General features: G+C 36.4%; 3 protein-coding genes across 6 annotated transcripts; 2 read left to right on the forward strand and 1 right to left on the reverse strand.

Moving 5' to 3' along the window:
• Positions 1-8,873, forward strand: LOC143453108 (uncharacterized). Of its 2 annotated transcripts, none has more exons than XM_076954269.1 (7): positions 1-224; positions 2,670-2,827; positions 3,658-3,727; positions 5,857-6,515; positions 6,613-6,729; positions 6,891-7,042; positions 7,439-8,873. In XM_076954269.1, exons 1-7 carry the CDS (start codon positions 131-133, stop codon positions 7,503-7,505), a joined length of 1,317 nt encoding a protein of 438 aa, XP_076810384.1. In that variant the 5' UTR covers positions 1-130; the 3' UTR covers positions 7,506-8,873. The 2 variants fall into 2 exon arrangements, with proteins under 2 accessions (XP_076810384.1, XP_076810375.1); XM_076954260.1 differs by lacking the exon at positions 1-224 and adding an exon at positions 958-1,304.
• A 2,705-nt stretch (positions 8,874-11,578) lies between these two features.
• LOC143472490 (neurochondrin-like) lies at positions 11,579-23,080 on the forward strand. Of its 3 annotated transcripts, XR_013119868.1 has the most exons (4): positions 11,579-13,504; positions 13,657-13,739; positions 20,914-22,222; positions 22,461-23,079. XR_013119868.1 is itself a non-coding variant. In XM_076969982.1 (3 exons), the coding sequence occupies exons 1-3, from the start codon at positions 11,787-11,789 to the stop codon at positions 20,916-20,918; spliced, it is 1,806 nt and encodes a 601-aa protein (XP_076826097.1). In that variant the 5' UTR covers positions 11,579-11,786; the 3' UTR covers positions 20,919-23,080. The 3 variants fall into 3 exon arrangements, 2 of the variants coding, with proteins under 2 accessions (XP_076826097.1, XP_076826096.1); XM_076969982.1 differs by having other exon boundaries at positions 20,914-23,080; XM_076969981.1 differs by lacking the exons at positions 20,914-22,222; positions 22,461-23,079 and having other exon boundaries at positions 11,580-13,504; positions 13,657-13,962.
• On the reverse strand, positions 14,073-19,900 carry LOC143472522 (alpha/beta hydrolase domain-containing protein 17C-like). The gene is made up of 5 exons (XM_076969983.1): positions 19,512-19,900; positions 17,180-17,454; positions 16,457-16,636; positions 15,549-15,682; positions 14,073-15,368 (listed from the first exon to the last, which is right to left on the reverse strand). Exons 1-5 carry the CDS (start codon positions 19,707-19,709, stop codon positions 15,286-15,288), a joined length of 870 nt encoding a protein of 289 aa, XP_076826098.1. The 5' UTR covers positions 19,710-19,900; the 3' UTR covers positions 14,073-15,285.

The following is a 23,080-nucleotide window of genomic DNA, read 5'->3' on the forward strand; positions in this document are numbered from 1 at the left end:
TATTTTTTTATTACAGATTCTGGTAATGTGTTATTGTGTAGACAGTTAAAATTAAAGGTTATAAAACAAGTTTGCACGCAACTGTAACACGTAGCCTGGCTTATGAAGCAACAATCGCGCGCCACCAACAATGGACAACAACAATGACCAAGAAATGTCACTGACTTTGAAGTATTTGCTGGAAAACCCGGCTCTGCTACAACCGCCAGAGCCAACAAATAAAGGTAATTACATTGCAGCAAGCACTCAGTTGTTTATTCTGTATATTTATACCGTATTTTGCCTTACGCATTGTGTTATAGCAATGCCTTAAGGTATTTTCGCGAAAAAGCTTATTTGAAATTGAATACTTTGGTTTTACTGACAATCGGTGTCGGTTTACCAGGACCACAGCCACAGGTTCGTGTCTAGCCTGACACGTTCGCAGTTGCTGTACTTCAATGTTTACAATACACGCGGTTTATTAACGATATCTTTCTGCTAGATGCCAGGAACCTGTACAGTGCACAGTAACGTAGACGCGCGTTCCATTCTATGTCATCTTTCTGTCGTATTTTAATGTAACGTTTGCACAAACATAGATTTTCTTTGCAATAAATACGCGTCAATCGAGGACAACCCAGTGGCGCGAAAATTAGCGTGAACGATTGTCACAGACACGATGCAGAAAAGGTTGCACACAATTGCTAGTCAATTGATTTGGAATCCGCTCAATTAGCGTTGTCAGGTAAGCGGAAAATACATTTACCTGCTCGCCGGATAAAACCTGACACTTTCGTAGCACTGAAACAATCGCAAAGAAAATCGTGCGCTTGCGGGGCACGCTGTTCCAATATCGTGCCGGACGTCATTTAGACACCCAATGGATTTAACCGGATCTGTCGGAATCTTCACTCAAAAACCACGGGAATGTGCTTTCAATACAGGGTAGCATGAGTATTTATTTGAATTCAATCTGCGAACGAAGGCAGGTGCGTTGAGACTTAGCTGTGTAACTTTCCAAATAAAGCTCAGCATGTCGTGTTTTGGAAATAGTGTGTATAGCGAACCCTTTCTCTTCACTGGGTTTGGAATGAACTATGGAGCAGCGACGCACTATTGCCAGGACGTTTTACGTCCCTGTCCTAGGTCATACACGGACCAGAAACAGATAAGCAGTTGCGCCATTGAAGCACGTAGATGGCGCCACAACGATGATTTGCTGAGTGGCTACCGTACGGCGCAAAGAAACTACTCCCATAATTTTGGTTTCGGCAGTATAATTGATAACTCGCAAAATGTTGCCAGGATCATGAAGTCTAAAGGTAAACACTTTGCAGCAGTTACGATAACGTGCTACAGTCAAATAAGACAAAAACACATATTCGAGTCGGTCGATTCGCTTATACCAGTGGTTCCCAAACTTTATCTACTCGCGTACCATTTTTTTGGTTCATGCAGCGTTCTCGTACCACCTACATTGTAGGACGTAGGTGGTCCGACAAAGATCCACAATTCAAAAATAAAAAATGATAGGCAAAATGTTTACTAAAGGCTCGTGAATATTAAACAAAAACTAGTCGAACTTTTACCGCCCTCGCTACAGTGCTACAGAATAACTAAGGTATTACAAAAACTGACTTCAAGGATTTGTTACGTAGTAATTAATGACGTTCTGTAAACTTCTGTTTCGTTACAAAGAAACCCTGTTTTACAATCCAATGCGTCAATACCCTAAGAAATTAGTATTCAGTAGGGAACATGGCATGAAATTTCACGCTCTACCTAATTTATGTGAATTAAATTAATGCCGACGACAATAAAAGATCTTTTGTGATCGTTTGGTGTGAACTTGATAAGTTGCTCGCGTACCACCTGGAAGACCTTCGTGTACCACTAGTGGTACGCGTACCATAGTTTGGGAACCACTGGCTTATACCATGTTTCTCCAAAATTAAGACCTAGCCTGAATTTCGAGAATGATTTTGATTTAAGCCCTACCTTTAAAATAAGACCTAGTCGATAGCGTGATAGTGCAATGACCTGAAGTTACGCGTTTGAAGTTTGAATAAACATAATTCTCAACTTTGTTTTTAATAAATGAAAATAAAAGTCATCTCCTAAAATAAGCCCTAGTGTCATATTTTTAAGTGAAAAATAATATAAGCCCTGTCTTATTTTCGGAGAAACACGGTATGTGTAAACTATAGGTTTCATGAGCTTTTATCGCGTACTCCGTCCTATGCCATTTTATTTTTGAATGACCGGAAACTGAAGAAGGCAATTATATTTTCAGCCTTTTCAATAATGGAAATGTACTTACAAAAACGTTTTTCTACACTTATTTTGTGAACAGTCTCTTTTGTAATTTTATGAATATGGTTAATTTAACTATTGATAACTTACCATCAGAAGCGTTTTTGTTAATAATGTGATTCCCGATGCATGTTTTTTGCTATAATTTGATTTCGTGCAATTTAGTAATTTACAACTTCTCTAATCTACAAGAGCTGTCTAAGAACAGCTGTTATGCTCACGAATTTAACATATGAAAATAAACAGCATGAAATAATGTAAACAGATTAACTTGAATATTTAAACAACACATTGTATCAGAGTGTTGCGTTCACCATTCGATCACGCACAGCAATACTCAGCGAATGGTAAAAACGACTTCCTTGTTTTTCCAGATAAATGCAAGGAGGATAAACTGACCGATCCGCAGAATGACTTAACGTCAGCATATCTGGGTCCGCAGATCTGGAGCGACATGCTCCTTTCGGATGAACTCAAATTGGAGCCGGTTGATCTCGGAGATTTGTTGGATGGCACCGGGATGGAAGGAGAGGTAACGCCAAACAATAACGCGTCACTTCCAGTCTACATGGTCATTGTGTTAGATAAAGTCGTGTTTTATATCAAGAACAAAATAATGTCATCACCAGAATAAATTTAAAATTGTCTGAATAATTCTGTGATGACAATAAGCGTCTTTTTCATACTTAACTAAATCCGGTGTTGGTCTCATTCCAACCAACTGTGGTGTTATGTTATTTTGTTGCTGTATTGATCTTGTACTTCAAATGAAATTTCTTTGGCATTCTCTAGGCAGGACACATATTAAACCATTTATAATAATCCGAAGACGAGCACGCTTAAACTTTCCTGGTAATGTTTATTTTCGGCCGTTTATGCCCGTTGGCTATTCCATACTTGTTTTCCGTTCTCTGGAAATTTATTTGAAAAGTTTAATATAATTTCATACACTTTTGAGCGATTTATTGCACACTACCAAGATACATCCGACACACTGCATGGGTAATATCGAAATTATCTCTCAGGATATATTCGGTAAACTCTTGCCTTGAAATTTTTAACAGGATTCGTAGAATTTTGACGTAGGATTGTGACTTTTAACCGGTGTGGACAAACCGTTTTTTTCTTAGTATCCATCCGTTCATTGTTAATGCAAGCTATGTGTGCTTAAATTTGTGGGCGCATTAGCACCTAAATATTACATTGGGAGTTGGGACACATTCACCCTTGTAATTGTATATCCTGTTGTTTTAACTTGAACCTTGGCTTTGAAATCGAGATCACAAAACTGTGGCGAACTTCTTATAGTGCAGTGATTTCGTGTTTTTTTCATTAAAAATGTTTTCTTGATTCGCTTTACAGATGAATGACGTCGATTTGCTTATGTCAAATTGTACCTCACAATCGACAACACAACAGAGACAAACGTCAGGTAAATACACCTTTACAGTATACGATCTGGAGCATAAAATTAGGACGATTGGAAGAAAATAGGTTTTTTCGTTTCGCTGGTACGGATGACATATAGCTTACCACTTTGTTAGTGTGTAGCAAGCAAAACGAAACTAAATCGAATTTCTCCGTTACGCTATTCGTGTTAGTGTGTTGTAGTCTAAGCTGTAGCTGAAAATCACGAAATAAAACCATTGACTTAGCATGGTTGATTTATGAAATGAAAAAGAACTTTTCGAGTAAGCAATACTGAATAATAAATGATGGCGGTACCTCAAGTCAATCGATTAAATTATTTTTATTATTCAAAACTTCCATCGTTTTCAGTCAGAAATTGAGGACATTTTTTGTCGTCTTAGAAAACGTTCGGTGTGTTGTTGTTGGCTTACGACATATGTATCATGTTTAACAAAAGATTAAAGGGCACTACAAAAGCTTTTTAGCAATTGCTTTGTTGGCCTGCTGTTTAATTAAATAGTTGTTATGTAGTGTCGTTTTTATTAACTTGCTTCAGGGAGAATTTACGATTTGCTCAATATCTTTATTCAGTAGTCTGACAAGCAGGATTTGGTTCTCTGTCTGAGTCCTTGTCATGGTAACATTATGCCCTCCAGTTAGGCTCAAAGCTTGAATACCGATTGTGTGATAAGGGAGAGTTAAAACGAAGCTACAAATGCGTCTTGCTAATTTTCTTATTATAAATCAAACGTTGCTAAGTTTGTGGTATTTTTAATCAAAACAAGCCAGTTTCTGCACAAGTACCCATGAGTTCTATGGAAACTGGTTACTGATTTTTATCTTAGCATTTTAGACCTTGTTTACCAAGATTATACAGTTGTTATATTTTTTTAATTTAAACAGGTGTTTTAAAAAAGTTGTCAAAAACACATTTAACTAAATGTCTAACTAAGTTCTTGTTGACAGGTAAATTTCACGAAAAGTACAGAAATGGTTGCATAACCACATACAAACGTCATTCCTTTGCAAAGGAAACATTAACAATGCGTATTTCGAAGAAAACTGTGATTCTTGTTTTCACGAAGTCGTGAAATTACTTCACGGCTTTATATGGAAGCACAGTATCTTGCCAAAGAAGGCATTTGCCCGACAGTTCGATTATCACTCCCCGCCAACATAAAATCTCATTAAATCGCCTAAAGCTACATACGATGACGTAGTAAAGAACAGTTCACAATAAACCTGTAGGTCACGAAACCTGAACGAGAAATATAGTAAACGTCTGTCAGTTTTATGGCAATAATTGTTTTCACGTCACGACGCAATCATTACTTTTATGTAACTGATTCTCTGAATTAAACGTCAGCGATATTGTAGTGTTTTATGATATTTTCTTCGTGTTTTTTAAGGGAACCTTGCGGTTTTCTGCCATAATACAGAGAAATTCCACTTCCCTTTGACACTATTTGTGGTCTAGGACTCTAGGTTATGCATATCAGCACCCACGCTATTTACTTCATTTCCTTTTTGTCACCTCTTGGTTAATCATCCATATGTCAAGATAATGATTAAAACACGATTTGTAATTTCATCATAGCCCACCATTGTTTCACAGTTTTCAAATAACTTCTATACCTAAGCCTCAGCAAAGACAAGAGAAAAACGATGAAGTTGGCGCAAAACTAAAGTTGTGTGAAAGTCTAAAATTGGTATCAATTGGTCGATTCATTTCAAAGCGCTCACAGCCATTTCCGTGACGGGTATAGGAACGTGTGACTGCAACGTTCTGTTTTTTCTTTGAACTGCACTAGAAAATTTCCGTGCAGTGATGCAGCGAAATCTTCTTTTGACCTTTTCTTAGCGTGACTTCTAGAAAGGTTCACCGAGTTTGCTGAATTTTCAGCAGCACTTATGAACTGCGCTCGCGAATCTAGCTATCAATACTGATTACTCAATACACTAGAATGCATGCGCCATAAAATGCTAAGCTCACATCCAATATAAAGGTAGTTTGTTGTCATAGATTTTCTCAATTTGTTTTCTCTATGCAATTTTTTTATTTCTAACGCATTATTTAAACAAGTTTGATGTGACTTCTTACAAAGTTTAATTCTCTAACTCCGTACATTGTAGTGCATCATCTTCTTTCAGATGACCTGTCATTGCTCGGCTACCAAGACATGCCGTCGCTTATCGATGTGGAAGATACAAACGCGACCCAGGTTCCCAGCCCGACCGATTATTTTGCGAGCAAGCATGGCGCATTCCAGCAGCAGAGCCAACAAGCACCATCACAACATATGCAGCCGCAGGTCATGAGGCAAAACAGCTTGTCTGTCCAATGCACTGCACAATCACAGCCCCTGCACCTTCTCAAGCAACAGATCTTCGATCAGCAGTGTGCCCTCTTTAACGAGGTTATGGCAAATAACCCACCGCAAAACCACAGCAGCCAGCCCCAGGTGCAACAGCAACGCCAGACGACACCTCCATTGCAACAGATAAGTTTTTCTATTGCAAATCAACAGAGTGTACCTCACGTCGCGCCGCAGATTCGACGTAATGTTACAGTCAACCAGCAGCACCAGCACCAGAATGTTGAGTCTCGACCTCAACAGCAAAAAAACAGCCAAGTCCAAGCTCCACATACAAACCCTAAGACCAACGCTTTGTCCTACGAAAAGAAGGGAAGTTCTCCCAATTATGAGTCAATATCTTCTCCGACGTGTTTTGAGGTCCGGATTCCATCGCCAAAGAAAGTCAACTTCCTTCCTAGCACTGCCGATGTGATCCTAGCCACACCGAGAGTGGTAAGCATCTTGCAAACCATTGCTCATGCACTTTAATGTCGATTTGCAACTATTCATTGACATCATACTCTTCAAACAATTTGTACATTTCTCACAGGATGAGGGCGATGAGGTAATCTTTGACCCCACGACTAGGCACTTCACTGAGGAAGAGCTTAAACCCCAGCCCATAGTGAGGAAATCTCGGAAAGTCTATGTTCCTCCAGATAATAAGGTAATTTGAGTTTGAATGAGGATGATGATAATGCAACTAGTACTTCGTTGTCTAATCTTTTATCAACAAACGCTGTGTGTCTGTGGTTACTTATCAGTACGTTAATAAAATGCATCAAATAGCACAATGTAATCAATTGACCAAACTATATCACTTTCAAGGACACCAAGTACTGGAGTCGCCGTAATAAAAATAACGTCGCGGCCAAGCGGTCGAGAGAGGCGCGGAGGATCAAGGAAAATCAAATTGCACTGAGAGCCAATTTTCTTGAGCAGGAGAATTCAACTCTAAAAATAGAAATATCAGAATTGAGGTTGGTATATTGCTCCAAAATTTATTATTCATAGTCGTTTCGTTTGACAGTACGGGCAGATGCCAATCAATTATATAGAAGTAGTAGGTTCTTGGAGTTGGAATTTTATAATCCTTTTCCGCGCGTTTTATTTGACTTGGAAATTGATTTCTATAATGTGTTGACTTATATCTTGGTTGTTTATCACAATGTCACAGTGTTGTAGCCACCGATGTGGTCTATATTCTCAATACTGCTGACATGTTGCTGTTACTGCAGTCTTAATACAGAATATTCCAATCTTGCGATTTTCAAAACAATCTGAGATACGTTTCACTGCATTCTATATACTGCGACGACCATCGCAATACTTTAGTTCTTTAGTTTATGACTATAATACCGTTATACTATGTTCAGGCAAGAACTATCGCGCGTCACCGAAGTCGTGCGAAAGTACGAGAAGTGCTTCAAGAAACCAAGTTAGACGTCGAAAGAAGAAAACCAATATTGAAAGCGACTGCCGTAGATTTTTCTTGATCGATTTTTATACCATAATGTTAATTTCTTCCGTATCGTCTTCTTTCATACATAGATTTATACTGGTTAAGATTTTTAATTGTTTTATTGAATCTGTTTTTAATGAGTTCCTCTCATTCTGCTGTCCTGCCTAACCCAGTCTGGTCTTTGAGAGTTTCCCCTGACTGTTTTTGCAAACCGTTATGTTAATAATGAAGCTTTGCTTAATGCTTAATTAAAATCACATTTCGCTTACAACCAGCTTTTGCTAGCAATACGCAGCTTCTTTAAAGTTTGTGCCAAATGTAAATGGATCTAATGATAAAGCAAGGAGTGGTACGCTTTTGCTGCATACAGCCTGGTCTGCTATAAATTTGTACAGTTTGTTTGTGTATACATACCGAATTCACCGTTCAACTTCACTCGATAACAAGCTAGTTAGAACGTACCGTCTATCATGGTACACTTGGAATTGCATCCATTTCGGTAACAATTCGTAATTAACCAACCTTGTAAAATAATAATTACAGCTAAATCTGTTAAAAAGAGTTGTCACACATCAAATTATGCCCATGGTTGCAATACAACACGATTTCCGTTCTGTTATATTGTTCTTAACATACAACTGTGGTGTTTTAAAGCTATGTGTTTGCAGCATGGACTGCGGCGTGATTTAGCCTAGAGGTATGTTCATTTTTTTGAAGTGGCCACAACATTTCTTGCAAAAAGAACAGCGTTTTCAATGACATGTAAAGTCAAATGAAATGAAATGTGGTAATCATTGCGATTTTTTTTATGTACATTATTTTGAATTATGTTTTCGAATATATTAAGTTGTTTATGTATTTTTCAGGTTTTAATTTTCTTTTTATCGATTCTTGTGCTTAAGTTCTAACACAGTGTTTTTCAACTGGGGTGCAGCGAGGGTTCGAACAAAACAGGAGATTTGTAGCATAATCTTTAATAACAAACTATTCTATTTAAACAGTTTTGTTTTAAATGCCCCGAAGAAGATCCTTTTCACGTTACCGGTAACCAGTTTGTTCTTAATAATTGGTAAACAATTCAGGGTGCTGCGAACCAAAAAAGAAATCACTTTTCAAGCCTGTAATATAAGTGATTTGTTAAATTAATTCGTAACGGCCTTGTCATGGCCAGGGCCAGACACTCGTGTTTTCAACTTAGGTGCATGGTTTATCGGTTACATGATTAAACAGTTGATATTTTGACACCATTTGTAAATAGCAATACCTCGCTTATCAAGGAAAATCTTGCTGTGATATATTCCTAATAACAATTGCCGATACAGTTTGCAATAAAAAAATCGATTTCATGACTTGACTGACGTTCAATGACTTTTGTTTTCTTTTAGCTTTGAATTTGAATGTAAGCAGTCATACTTGTATTTCAGGTCTAAATTTCTGCATGACAAAATGTGATACAAGTCTGACAACGCCGCATCAAAGACCTAATGCAATTGCCTTCCCGAAACAATATATTCTACGAGTGTTTTTAGTTTCACGTATTACACATTTTGCTTGTATAAGTAAATTGTTGTTTTCCGATAAACTAAAGTTTAGTTACTAAACTAAGACCTTGTCTATTTTCCTATATTCACTACCTAAGAAGTATGAAATACGAAGACCGAAGGTAGACCTAGTTCATACAAACAGCAGAGTTGATCCCACAAAATAATTTAGCCTAGTCGAATGACTCAAAAATAAAAAAGCCAAATTGCATAACTACCAAATAATAAAAATTACTACGTTACAAAACAAAGTTATCTGAAAAATTTACACTAAACTAGCGCTAAGGCGAAGCCTTGTAGCCGCTAGACCTAGAAGCAGCTAAAGCCCGTAAAAAAGTAACATTCTCACCTTTACAACACATGTACATTGTTTGAAGTAAATATAACTTCGTAGATGATAAAATTCCGGACATAAGAGAATTTTTTTGAATTAATCCTGGACACAGATTTTAACATCGAAATTCCAGACGTATGGCAACCCTTTACACTTCTTGCTCAAAATGCTTCAAATGTACCAACGGTTTCGTTATTCGGATATTATTTTAAAAAAGTATTTCGGTACTCGGTACCGATACTTTTTGTACAGCGGATACTGTTGTAAGTGCAATTTTTGACGAAATTATGACTCCGCTAAAGGTTATTTCAGATCAAAAATATGTGAACTCACTCTTTGCGACTTTATTAGACATTTTTAGATTTAAAAAGAACAAAACAACCCAAAAATTGGAACTAAGTTTAAATTAAAATGAATTTAAAAAAAAACATACTTCTCCAAACCTTGAAATAATCATTTCAACAGTACCGAAACCGACTTATATTTCTTGAAAAAAGTAATTCGGACAGAGATTCGATGCTTTTACAAAAAAAGTACCGCGGTACAATAATTCAGTACCATAGTACCACGGTACTGCCCACTTTTGCAATCATCCATCAAGCAAAGTATGTAAGGATTCTCAAGAGGTCATTCTGAGATTACTGATGTGGTCTGGTTTCAACATTTTAACTCCATGTTCACCTTCATTTTCAAACTGAATTGAACCCGGGCATGTTCTTGCAACGGCTCAGTGTGTGTGTGTGTTTTAGTTCTGATATTAGTGTAACATTTCGCTTTATTATCTTGTATAGGACATCTGAGGCGTGTGATTTCTCAATAGGCTACATTATTTCCGGCATGTGTAGTTTAACAAATTTAGTGCACCAGAGGGCTCTACTATCGGGATTCCAATCTTTGGAATGGGGTTTCTTTTTACCATCCAGCTTAACCTGTTGTTTGTTGCTGTTACCTTGTTACTGAAACGCATTTCTACTATCAACGCTTACTTACCACGTTGCATCAGTGTCCAAGTTTAAATAGCATTAGTTTTTCACATATTTTTGGTTTGTTTTGTTGTTATTTGCATTTTGGGTTTAGTGGCAGAGCTAACCATTATTTGTTTTTATCATGTGTTGACATCATTCTTGCACGTTTTAAGTCCTTGGGATCTGCTGCTTTTTCCCATCATTGCATGCTGGCTGATCTGTGATCTTTCTACGCTATAATGGTTAGCATTTTATTTTTCGTCCCCCCACTGATGATGATGAAAAATAAAAGATACGTAACCATTTTTGTTATTCTCACGAACAGAGAATGCGAGAACTTTTAGTGATTTTTATTGACAAAAATACTCTGCTTTCTTTCATTCACCAACATGGTGACAAGTTAAAGCAGAATTTCATTTCACCTTGGTTTTAAAAACGAAATGAGCAAAGTCAGTAGACTTGGAGTGGCATGAAATTGGGTTTGCAGTCTCCACGCCGGTGGTGTGTGAGTATTTGAGCAACTGGTGTGTGACTTGTGAGCATTTGACATCAGCAGTTACGACCACGCGCCACATATTTATGCGCCAGTAGCGCGTGACGTCATAAGATGTGAGACGAGGTTATAGTCTCCAAGGGATAATTTTGCGACATTATGTTTCAACATGTTCCAGTTTTGTTGTCAATGCTTTGTATTCATTTTAATGATCTTATGTCAACGTCTCGTAAGGAGAGCTGCTTTACTGGAGTACCATTTTTGTGGTACTCAAAAGTTCATACGTACTAATTTTTGCGAACTGCTAGGCTACTTTTAAACCATTTACTGTCCCATGAATGAGAATCTAATCTGATGACCTGTGTTCTACGTCTACAGTTCCTTATTTGAACTGTTTATTCTCATATAAACGCAGTTTTCTGTTCTAGACAAAAGTGTGCAATATTTATTGGCATGATAAAAAGTTATTAACAAATATGAACCATCATTGTGGCTCAAACTTTTTTTGCACCACTGACGAAAAAACGTGGCGCTGTTGAGAGATGCGGCCGACTCACACCTCGATATTATTACTTTGCGTTTGTGGTGCCTTCTTTAAGTGAACGTTACAAAATGATGGCGCGTATGGCGTGTGAAAATTATAGGCCTATTTAGCAATGGTATGTTGTGGTATAGCCAGACATATGACTACGGAGGTAAACATATGCTAAACGGAGCAAGTGTCATTAATGACTTGAGCAAGGGCATTACAACGATATAGAGTCACTCTGTCAGCCTTCATTAGGTTGCGAACACGGCACACGAGACGCTACACTAGACTAGATGAAATTGCTGTGTTTTAAAGTTTATCTGTCTCCAGTTCAATTTATTGGCTATAATTTCTGAACATAATCATATGATATTGTATTTTTCCTAGTCAGGTTATTACAATGGAAGAAGCTTCCCAAGAGCCTTTAGAGCGGTTCAATTCTTTGCTAAAAGTTGTTAGAAAAGCTGACAACGACAATGAGAAATTTGCTTCGCTTCTGATAATTACAAAGATGGTAAAAGCTGATGTGCTTACTCAGCAGCAGAGAAAAAAATTGTTTCAAGCATTAGGCCTTTCCTTTCCACTAAAACTGATTGCAAACAATGATGAAAGTGACACATCTCAAAGGCAAATGCTCAGTAATCTAGGATTTTCACTGTTGTCAGCGTATTCATCAGTTGAAGATCTCCTTTGTTCACCTGAACTTGAAAGAGCAATACCACTTACACTCAGAGTTCTTGAAAAGTGTTTGGAACTTCCTGATTCATCAGAAGACCACGATGCATTTGATACAAATGATTGCATGCAGTTTTTAACAGCAGTTGCAACTACTGATATAGGCTGTAAATCTATACTTCGACATAATGGATTAAGGACTTTAGTCACTTTATTCAATAGCGTTGCTGAAACCGAAACAATACTGATGCTTTGGTGCATTTTGATTCATCTTTCCAACTATGATGGAAGTACAGTTTGGGAAGATGATAAAGACATAATGTTGGTTTTTCTGGAAAACGTAAGCTTAATGATGAAGAACAATACAAGTGCTGAAACATTTGAACTAATGTCACAGCTAACTTGCCTGTTAAATACTTGTCCATTAACATCTTCTGAATTTTATTTTAATCATTCATGGATTGATAATATCGCAACCACTGTCTTAAATGTGCTGTGTAGCCGAGTAAGCTCAGAGCAAAGAAATCCTACCTTAAAACTTTGCCACTGCCTTACCGAGAAATACAAGTTTAAGTGGACTTGTAAAGTTCAAGATAAAAACCTGGCATCACTGCTTACACGACTGGCATTGGTTGAAATCAAAATGCTATTTTTTAAGAAAGATGCAGGTGGGACAGAGTGGGAAAGCGAAGAGATGTCTCTGTTGCTCAGTTGTTTTGCTTTGTTTGAAGCAGCATGCTCACATATTGCGGAATATGACCAGGAAAGAGATGGTGATTATCTAGTGTTTTCATTTCAAGATATTCAGAAACTATGTAACTCACTTCAGGAAACTGTTAGTTTGGTTGTTGAGAAACCACTTTCAGCACTTATAGAAACTGGAGAAGCAACTCATTTCTTGACTGCATGTTTGAGAATGATTGGGTCATGGCTTAATGTTGAATACTTTGCTACCTCTGAAGAAGGTCTGAAAATTGTCACTCCTGCACTAAGTGCTTTTAAACTTAGCGTAAAGCTGAATCCTTATGATAGTGTGAAAGCTTTTACACCCGCCTTGTTACATTATATTGATCATCCACGTACCAAAAGCACTGTTATAGACAGCAAAATCATGTCAATCTTGTGTGAATTATTATACGAGCATGAACAAAATCTGCCGCTCGAACCCAAAGTACTCATCTGCCAATGCCTTATGGCACTGTGCCTTGAAACTGAAAATGCTCAGCAGTTCCAGGAAATACTGTCCTTCCTAATGGAAAAATCAATTAAAGAAACCAATCTAATTATTATGTTTTACACCCTGACTTTGTCACTGATGCTGTGGAATAAATGTGCGACTGCTATGGATAGTATTTCACTGAGAGACCGATTGTTTAAAAAACTTGTTACTCTACTTCATGGAGTCCATGCAACCAAAGGTTCCTGCATTGAAGTTTCAAAGAAGTAAGTAACAAATTTATCGACTATTTTTGCACAGAGTAAAGATGATTGCAATAAATCTATTTAAAGCTTTAGAGATTTTAAGAAATGCCGCTGTAAATTCTGTTGTGATGTAAAACAGTTGCAAACATTAAATTGATATCATCTGATACCAGGTACTTGGATATTTGGGAAGATGTAGACCAACTATGGTTCATCATGGTCAAAGAGTTTATCAGAGCTGCACAATCCAACAAAGGTATAGCAAATATTGCAGTTGAAACCCCTTTTCCTGAAAAGGTTAAAACATTATTAACTTATTGTGCTGACAGTTCAACAGAACCAGCATTAAGTTATGGGTTACTGGATGTGTTATTTTCTTCGCTTAACTGAAATTATATCATTACGTTCAGTACATCGCAAATATGTATAATATCTTGATATTTGTCAAATACAGAGCTGTGTAAATTTTTTCAAAAAGATATTTTCGTAATTGAAATTTCAGAAGATGGTAGAACACAGTTATTTATAAGATATACTGACTAGCTCACCATACAGCAACCTTCATGTTCATGCAATAAAGCACAACCAATTTCCACAAAAACTGTATTTAGTGGTAAAATTGAAATTTCTATAACATTACTTCATCACAATTGCACCGTGTTCTTCAAAGTCGAACAGTCAACCATAAAGGGTTATTCCATAAACACTACATGCAGTGATTTAGGGGCATTTAACAGAATTACTCAGCTAAAATATAGTCAGAAAGAAATCGTAGAAATAGAAACAATACGAGCGGAATGGAGTTGTATGGATGAAGTATATATTTCAGCCAGCCATTTATTACCGATGCAACAACTAAACATGTCAAAATATATGCAGATAAGTCACAACTTTTTCATAGTGCGAGACAAACATTTAGACATTTGTTACAACTTTTCCAAAAGTAAAAATTAATCCTCGACGATACATGTACACATCAAATAGTGATATAATTTTCAGGTGTTTTTCAAACTCATTAGTGAAATGTTTTGATCCATTTGTCCTTCTCATATAAATCCATGCTACACAAACATAAAAATAACCAACAACAGATCTACCATGAGTACAACTGGTTTTCAGAATTCCAAGAAAACCCGAAGTCATTGAATTGATTTGGTTCAAAGTTCATTGCTATAGCACTAATTAAACTTTTACAAAGTTTTAGGAAAACACATATTGACAACAGCTAAAGTTTAATAAGTTCTGCAACATAACCACTGATAGTTGACAATTGCAAATTTTTCACCATGCTGTAGTGTAAGCAACATTCTCCTTACCACTGATAAAATGTCAGCACTAAGTCAAAATGGCATCAATGTCTAAACCTAGCCTAGAGCAATATGTGGCAACATAAAATACTTACGTAATATTTGGTTAAGTATAAGTGCCTACCTCAGTACTTAATATTAACAATTTTGCTATTGTTTTGCAATTTGTTACAAAACACAAATAGTTGAAAGAGCAATTAGAAATAAGAAAAATAGTTGACAAACTTTACAACCAAATGCAAAATCTTGCATACAAGAACTGACACCCTTGAAGCAAAAATATGGATAATAAGTTTTAAAAATTTTGCATTTTGTGCAAGTTGGGATATTGTACTACCTGCACTCTTTGGATTTGGAGATTTTTTGAGGGTGTCACCAAGCATTGTGAATTCATTATGTGAATGCAAGCTATTAAATTGAATTAAACATAGAAGAAATACAGTAAATTTCAGACAAAAAATAAACAATTGCTGAAAATATGCAAAAAAACTGTGGTCAATTGGGAAGTTCCACGTGTATGAACTGTCGTAACCTGTCCACATATTGGCTGTAGAGTTCTATATCATTGTGGCCAGCCCCTGAAATAAGAAGAATTCTAAAAGTTTTGCTTATTATTTCCTTTTAACTTTTCTATTGTCATACTTAGCTGTGTTAGGTTAGCTTATCCCTTCAAAACACACACAATAATCTACTCAAAATTTTGAAAACATGCATTATATATGCATGCGATTACGTTTCGATTTCTGTAAAAACATTACCTTCGACCCATAATGGTTCAACAGCACGGGGACATTGTTCATATATGGCAAGGCCATGGGAGAAATCTATCACTTCATCTTCTGTTCCGTGAATCACCAAGACAGGTGATGTTACTTTTGGAATCTTTTCAATGCTGCAAAATAAAGAAGTAGACTATCCATAAGGATCTTGCTTTGTTAAATGTGAAGCAGTCACGGAAGTAAGTTATGACGCCGTTAAATTATTTCCTTCACTATTTCAAAGTATTTCCAGCCACTACTTGAGAATGACAAACGCAGTCAGTTAATCTAGGCTGTTAATTAATCCAGTTGCTTTGACATAGTTTAACCCGAAACCATCACTAGAAATGAATCAAAATTAATTTCAACTTGTTTAGATTAAGACAGAAAATGACTATATCCTGAAACCTGCCAACTGATTCAAATTCTTTTGCTACGTTAAATTTAACTTCCTGGAAATATTATTGATTGGAACAGAATAAATTGTTAAAAGCAGATGGTGGTAGTAGCTCAAGGGTTAGCTGCAATTCATTGACAAGAGCTTTTACAAGTTTAACCTTGCTTTTTCAGCTGTAACTACAGTAGGCCTGTAAGATTTATTTAATTGGTTGCAATTACCAAGACATTATAGAGTACATGAGGAATATAGTTATACCTTTCCTGGTTAAATTAAGCAACAACTATATATGGCATGTGAAATGACTAAGTCATTGATTGCTATAAAACAACATTTAAAGAAAAACATCAAATGACATACCAAGTAAAGATGCACACTTATATATGATAGCATTGTTTGCTTGGTAAATTTAAACAGCAATTAATAGAAAAAGCATGCAGTCATACTCTGCTAAATTGGATACATTTTAAATAAATGTACTGCAACTTCAAAACAACTGTTAAACGCATACCTGGGAAAAACATCAAAAAACCATGTTCTCTTTGTGTCTGGAAAGGCAACTCTTAATCCTGACAGGAGTGGGGAGTGAAGGACAACTGCTGCACATTCAAACTTTCGGGCAAGGTCAATAGTTGGCACAGTTCCAATACTTTGGCCATAGAGAATAATATGTTCCGGACTTACTGCATATCTGCATAACACAAACAAAATACCAGATTGTTAGGGCAAACAACAGAACATAAAAATATTGAAAAATAAGCAACAACAACCAAAGTTATGAGTGTTCTTTCAAATTATCATTTTAAAAAACGGCTCATATACAAAATGATGTAATTCAACCGGTATACAAATATACTTTTGGATATAACTTAAACAGCAGGTTTACAGTTAAAAAAGAACCACAATTTTAAGCACACTTAGAAAAGGACAATGTAATTTGGAGTTGGCTGTGGGCAAAAAACATGTTACATTTAAACAGATTCATTGTAAATATAAAATATTTTATAACCTCAATTATATTGTTTATCACAATTAACATCATGCCTTTTTTACACCAGCATTACAGGAATGAAGGATCTTCAAATTTAAACATTTAAACACAGGCAAGTATTAGAAAATTGCCATAATCACTGGTAGTAAGGCAAAGAATAAAAGACGAACTCTTGGCAAACAGAGTTTACTATTAGTACATAAAAAGCCCTTATGCAAATAGATACATAACCACATCACATACTTTTGGCGAAGGGCCTGAAACGCTGCTTCAATGTCTGCGTATATGTTCTTCTCAGTGGGAGATCCACCACTAGCACCATAGCCAGAATAGTCATATGAAAATATGTTGACACCTAAACGAGCTGAAAGTCCGACATAGAAAGAACTCATTTGACCCAAATCAACTGCATTGCCATGTGAGAAAAGGATTGTGTACTTGCTGGCTGGTGTTTCAGAATTGCATTTCACATACATGCAAGATACACGATTACCCCTGGATGTCCGCACTAAAAACACCTAAAAAATGAAAGCAATTTTATACCACAAAGAAAGTATCTAACGTTTGGTGAAATTTTTACATGCATATACATAGTCACAATGTTTGAATAACTTGCTTTGTTGTGCAGGGATGAAATAACCTTAACTATATATACCATAAGTTTACTGGTCAATCTGCACCAACACCATGCATAGTTATTTAAATATATGTAATACTTCAAGTACCGGTATAACAATGTAACCAAGCTGTACATTCCCCATTGGTGACTCATTTCAATGCATGTGATGATGCTATTCATTACATATACAATATACATGCTGTCACTGCGCCTTATACTTACAAGTTACGACATAAGATAGAAAATGACCTAACTTAGCACAAAAAAATTCAAAAAAATTGTCATGGTAGCAGTAAAAACATTTTCTTCAAGTTCAGCTATATGTATATATATACATTATATTATAGTTCAACTGAAACCACTTCATCTACATTCTACATATTTACACAAGAACATGTTTTAAGTGAGAAGAAATTTAAGGGTAAGGCAGACAAATGCTTACTTAAAGTTTTATTCCCGACTCATGTTTAATGATCTAATACTTTTATGTGACCCCAACACCCTTTTTTATTTACAACGCATAAATTGTATTAGTATGTTTGTACCAATAGCCAGCCTTCATAGATTTTTATTTCAATTTGTGATGGCACAATGAATGCGCAAACAGGTCAAAAGATGTTGCAAATTTGCAACAGACTTCGGAAAACGACTGCCTGGATATAACAAACACATCAAAAACAACAGTTGATTGAAATTCATGAGAAGTCTTTTTTAATATTAAGTGCACTTCTGTTAGCAGAGACCCAAAGGTGTCAAAACGTGTGGAGCTCGCAGGTGCAAGTGCAAGTGCATCATTAATGCCAATGCCTCATGTCGTTTCTTCCAACGCTACCATGTCTAACAACTCTTCTTTCACGGTCATCTCAGAGGAAACATAACGAGTTGGTAAATTCGTCAAGAGCCAGACTGAAAAATGGGAGTTTAACAAGTCATTTTGCATTGTTCCAGCAATATCCGCATTAATATGAGAAATACGTCTTTCTGTAGTGTGTCGAGAACATGGTATTTGCAGTATCCGTTTCTGAAGTATTTTGTTGTCAGGGGCTAACACTCCAACAACATCAGCTACAATCTTCTTCGCAAATTCAACGTCTGAGTATGTTCGTTTAGCACAAGCTATATTCCATGCCGCTAAGAAGCTGGCTTCAGTCACTACATCAGCTTCCTTAATGATTGCTGTCATAACTTTTTGTTGATTCTGAAGAGAAGACTTTAACTCGGCTAATTTGATTTTTCTTGATTGAGACTTAGGTGGATGATCAAGAGAAAAGTTTTTGTGATTTGTTTCGTGATTTCGTTTCACGTTACCACCTTTGTTCTGGCTAAGCAGCTTTTTAGCGATTAAAAACAAAGGCTTATCTCTCTGCTTAATAAATGCCCAATCATCCCATTCCATCTTAAACTTTTGTTTTCTTCCTCGTACTTTCTTTTCTTACCATTTTCAGGCATTATTTATCTTTCACAAAGTAACTAAACAAATTCTTACTGAATTTTTGTACAGAGTTACTAAATAAAATTGTAGATAAACCAAATAATTACCTTTAATCACATAACTACCTTAATTAAACTATCTTTAGTCTACTCTGCATAACACTAAATAACACTAAATAACTTGCTACAACTAACTCATGTTATGTGAATTAAACGATGAACGTTAATGGTTTTGGCCATTTTGGTCATTTTTTGGCTAACTGTCTTGATCTATAGGTTTATTTATAGCAGCTTCAGTTACTATGACCAAAATGGTCCGGTCCTAAGGTTGTCATACTAAGCGGCTTCTACTGCACACTTCATTGTAAAAAGACTACAGTCATCCGAATGAGCTGCCAACAAGAGGTTGGTGAGCCGCATGCGGCTCGCGAGCCACGGTTTGGTCACCGTTGACATATACTGTATACATAATAAAGTATATAACTATGTTATTGCATACTGTTCACCATCAAGTCATCAACTCACCTCCAGTCTTTGCTGCTCACGCTCAGAATATTGCCATTCCGCTCTTTCAGTTAAATGTAAGATATATTTATTACCTGTCTCATCAGGCATAACAGAATAGGTGGGATCAGGTGGAATAAATGCCAACTTGGCAGCAATGTGTCCAGGGCAGGGAGGACAGCACAAGAGGCGACACAACTCACGACCGGTTAAGCTCATAACAGCAGGTCAGTCGCTCCAAAACCAGGATTTATCAGCAAGCAGGGGGATTTGGGCAATGACAGGAAAACAGCAAAAGAAATACAATCTCTATAAATAGTAACACACAGTATACATACAGAAATGCCTACATATGGCAAAGCACATATACCACTTAACACAGCTACATGCACCTGGAATATAAGAATATAGGTAATGAATCTGACATCTATCGTTTTTAAAAAATTCACATAACTGACTAACAATAAATTTGATTTTGACACAGAGCATACAACAGGTCTATTTAGAAGTATAGTCAGTGGGGGTAACTGCTTTGAAATAGTAAACAATTACAAGTGTGAAGTAATTAATGGACACAGACCCCATTTAAAGCACAAATTGTGATCCTTGCTATTTTGCATGTACTGTATATGTATTGTAGCATTATTACTAAGACTATACTGTTATATAATATGTTCTATTTCCTGCAGTTTATTGTTTTGTTGGTTACAATTTTTCTCAGCAGTATGTGTTGATTTTCAAAGCATTTTTTTATGAAAGAACTTTCTTAAGATTGTGAGGATTTTCACAACATAAAATAAGTAGGTCCTTATGTACTGCAGTCTTCTGTTAAGCAGTACATTGTGAATAATTTAAAGTTACAGGGCTATAATTGCAACACACTGATAAATAGTCTAAAGCAGTCCAATACAGTAGGGTCGGGTAGCCAGTATACGGGAAAACATTCTATCCTGGTGATTGAAACAAAACAAGTTACACTCAATAAAATTTATATCATCACATGCAGAATTTCACTCTGCATAACATACTTTAAAACTGCATCATTTAGCCAATAATTTTATCAGCAATTGTAACTCTTTTGCAGTGTACTCAGTTTTCTTTCGAATGGAGCCAGTCTATGTAATTTCCACCAGCATACAAAAACAAAATTTTTCAATTTCACATGTATTCGTGCTTGTTTTGCCGTTTTCTGATTGGTTGGTTTTTCGAACATTAACATCACATGTTTTAGTATTTTAATTAGTAAACGCAACCTTATTCTGCAAAACTTTTCGAGCATCATCCGAAAACGCTAGCTTACCTCCAACAAATTGATAATAAGCAGTTAAATCAGTTTCCGATGCGTAGGATACGTGAAAACAAGCGATATGCCAGGAAGTTGCCGAATTACCTTAAACAAGCTAAACAAAGTAATTGCATTTAGACTAAACTCAATTGGAAATGATGAAGAACTGATGATACATACACGCTGACAAGCTGAACATGCTTTGTCTGCTTGCTTCCGTGCCGCCAACAAAAATCTATTCTAGGCTTAAATGGAAAAATCGTAGTCACGTCCCATACATATCGTCTCAATGCAAAGGTAAATAAGAGTATGGAGATAAATGTGCTTGTTAAACATTTTATTTCAAATTATATGCTATTTAACCCGGTGTATAAATATCTTTTGAAATATATCCTATACTTCTCCATAGATATTGAGTATCATAATTTGCTACATATAAAAATGCACTTTACCATAGCAGATTTTTTTCGTACAAAGGCTCCGCTACATAATCCGTAACCAAGCAGAGAAAAGTGGTTAAAAGAAAGTTACAAAAAAGATAGCTTCATGAAAATATACACAAACATAAAGCAGGAATTAATGTGTAAACGTGCGAAAGGGCTTTTTAACTTGTTTCCTTTATGAAATAAAACAGTTTTTGTGCTGTACATCACAATTTCATGAAAATCATTTTTTCTGAGGTGAGTGAGTTTGATGCGATGAAACTTAAAAAATATTGTATGTAGAGACTTGAAATTTGATAAACGGTTAGAAGAACCGTAATTACTACCTGTGAAACTCTACCAAATTGGGCTGAAATTTAACACTAAAATAGTAATTTTTTGGCAAAATTCAAAAACTGGGCACTTCCATACACTCTGGACTGCAGAGTATGGCAATTTTTACCCAGATCTCGAGTGTGCAGAAGCAAAATTCTGGTGTACAAGGAAGCTGCTGGTGTGCACTGCGACTCGTGGCCCAAGGCTGCCCGGCGTTTGTGCAGACAAGAGGTCCTTAATTTTAGAAAGCGGGGAAAAAAATTAGTATTTCCAGTTTTTTTCGGAGACATTGATTTGGCCTGAGTGCAATGACACTTGCTCCTGCATAGTGGATCTGGTGGACAGTTCTAAATTTGAGCAATACTATATAAAAAATCAAAACAACAAAATAAAAATGTGTGACAGTCGGAACTTGCACAAAGGCTAGCTCAGTAACCGGGGTTCAAGTGATGAGGGATCATTGCTGGGTTTAATTCATGCGAAGACCTTCATCCTCCATCCGAGGATAAAGACTATCAAACCATACCACAGGCCCATTTTTCTTAGAGCAAAGTTTTGACATAAGAGGAAACATTGCAATAAAGTTAAAAAGTTATGAATTGGATATTTATGGCTGTAACTTTTAGCCTAATTTTTCACAGGTGTAACCCCAGACTGCAGAGTTTGGCATAAGATTGGCTGCACTTAAGGTGTGTTATTTTGTACTTAATGACTTAAACAGAACTTTTGTGCACTCAATTATCAATTGATTTAAACATTGTAAGTAAGCATCCAGCATGCACACAACAAGTACTTTTTGATAAAGCACTTTGATAAAATGATGGTATTGGACATTTCTAATCGGATTAAGAAAATTATACATCAGTCTGTTTATTTATTAACTTGTAAATTTTCAACACTCCTTACACAACTATTTCGGATATTTAGTGCAATTACTGCAGATCACTTTTACATATTTTCAACATAAAAGACTGGAACCAGTTATTAGATTGAAATGTTACCACCAGCACCACTCAAGTCTTCAGCTTCGGACCAAGAGGAGTTACCTTTCAGCACTACCATCTATTGGACAGCATTGGCATCTTTTTCCGTTCATCCTTGTCCATGTACCAGAGAAGTTTCCATCTTGCAACAAGCAGTATTGTCATCACATCTTCCAAAGATAAATTATCATTCGTGCATTCTTGCTGTACAACTCGGGCTAATCAACAACGCCCTTCCTTAGAGCTATGGCCACCAGAAACCGGGCTCTTGCCCGGGATGAGGTTTCTTTTACGGTGGATTTCTTTTCCCATCCATTGCTGTACAGCATTTAAGCAATTTTCATTCATCAGTTGCTTGAACACACCACCTGCTCGTCTGCTTAATTTTCGCTTTTTCATCTTATGTTTTACGAATTTAACTAGTTATTGGTTTAGTGGCTGTGCTAGTTGTTACCAGCAAATATCAACATTATTTCTTTTGAGCACGTTTTAAGCCTTTTCAGCTTTGTCACTTTTTTCTGTTTATTGGCGCATGTTAGTAACAACTGGCCTGATTTTTGTCCC

Source organism: Clavelina lepadiformis, chromosome 1 (assembly GCF_947623445.1).
Source record: "Clavelina lepadiformis chromosome 1, kaClaLepa1.1, whole genome shotgun sequence".
Taxonomy (NCBI): Eukaryota; Metazoa; Chordata; class Ascidiacea; order Aplousobranchia; family Clavelinidae; genus Clavelina; species Clavelina lepadiformis.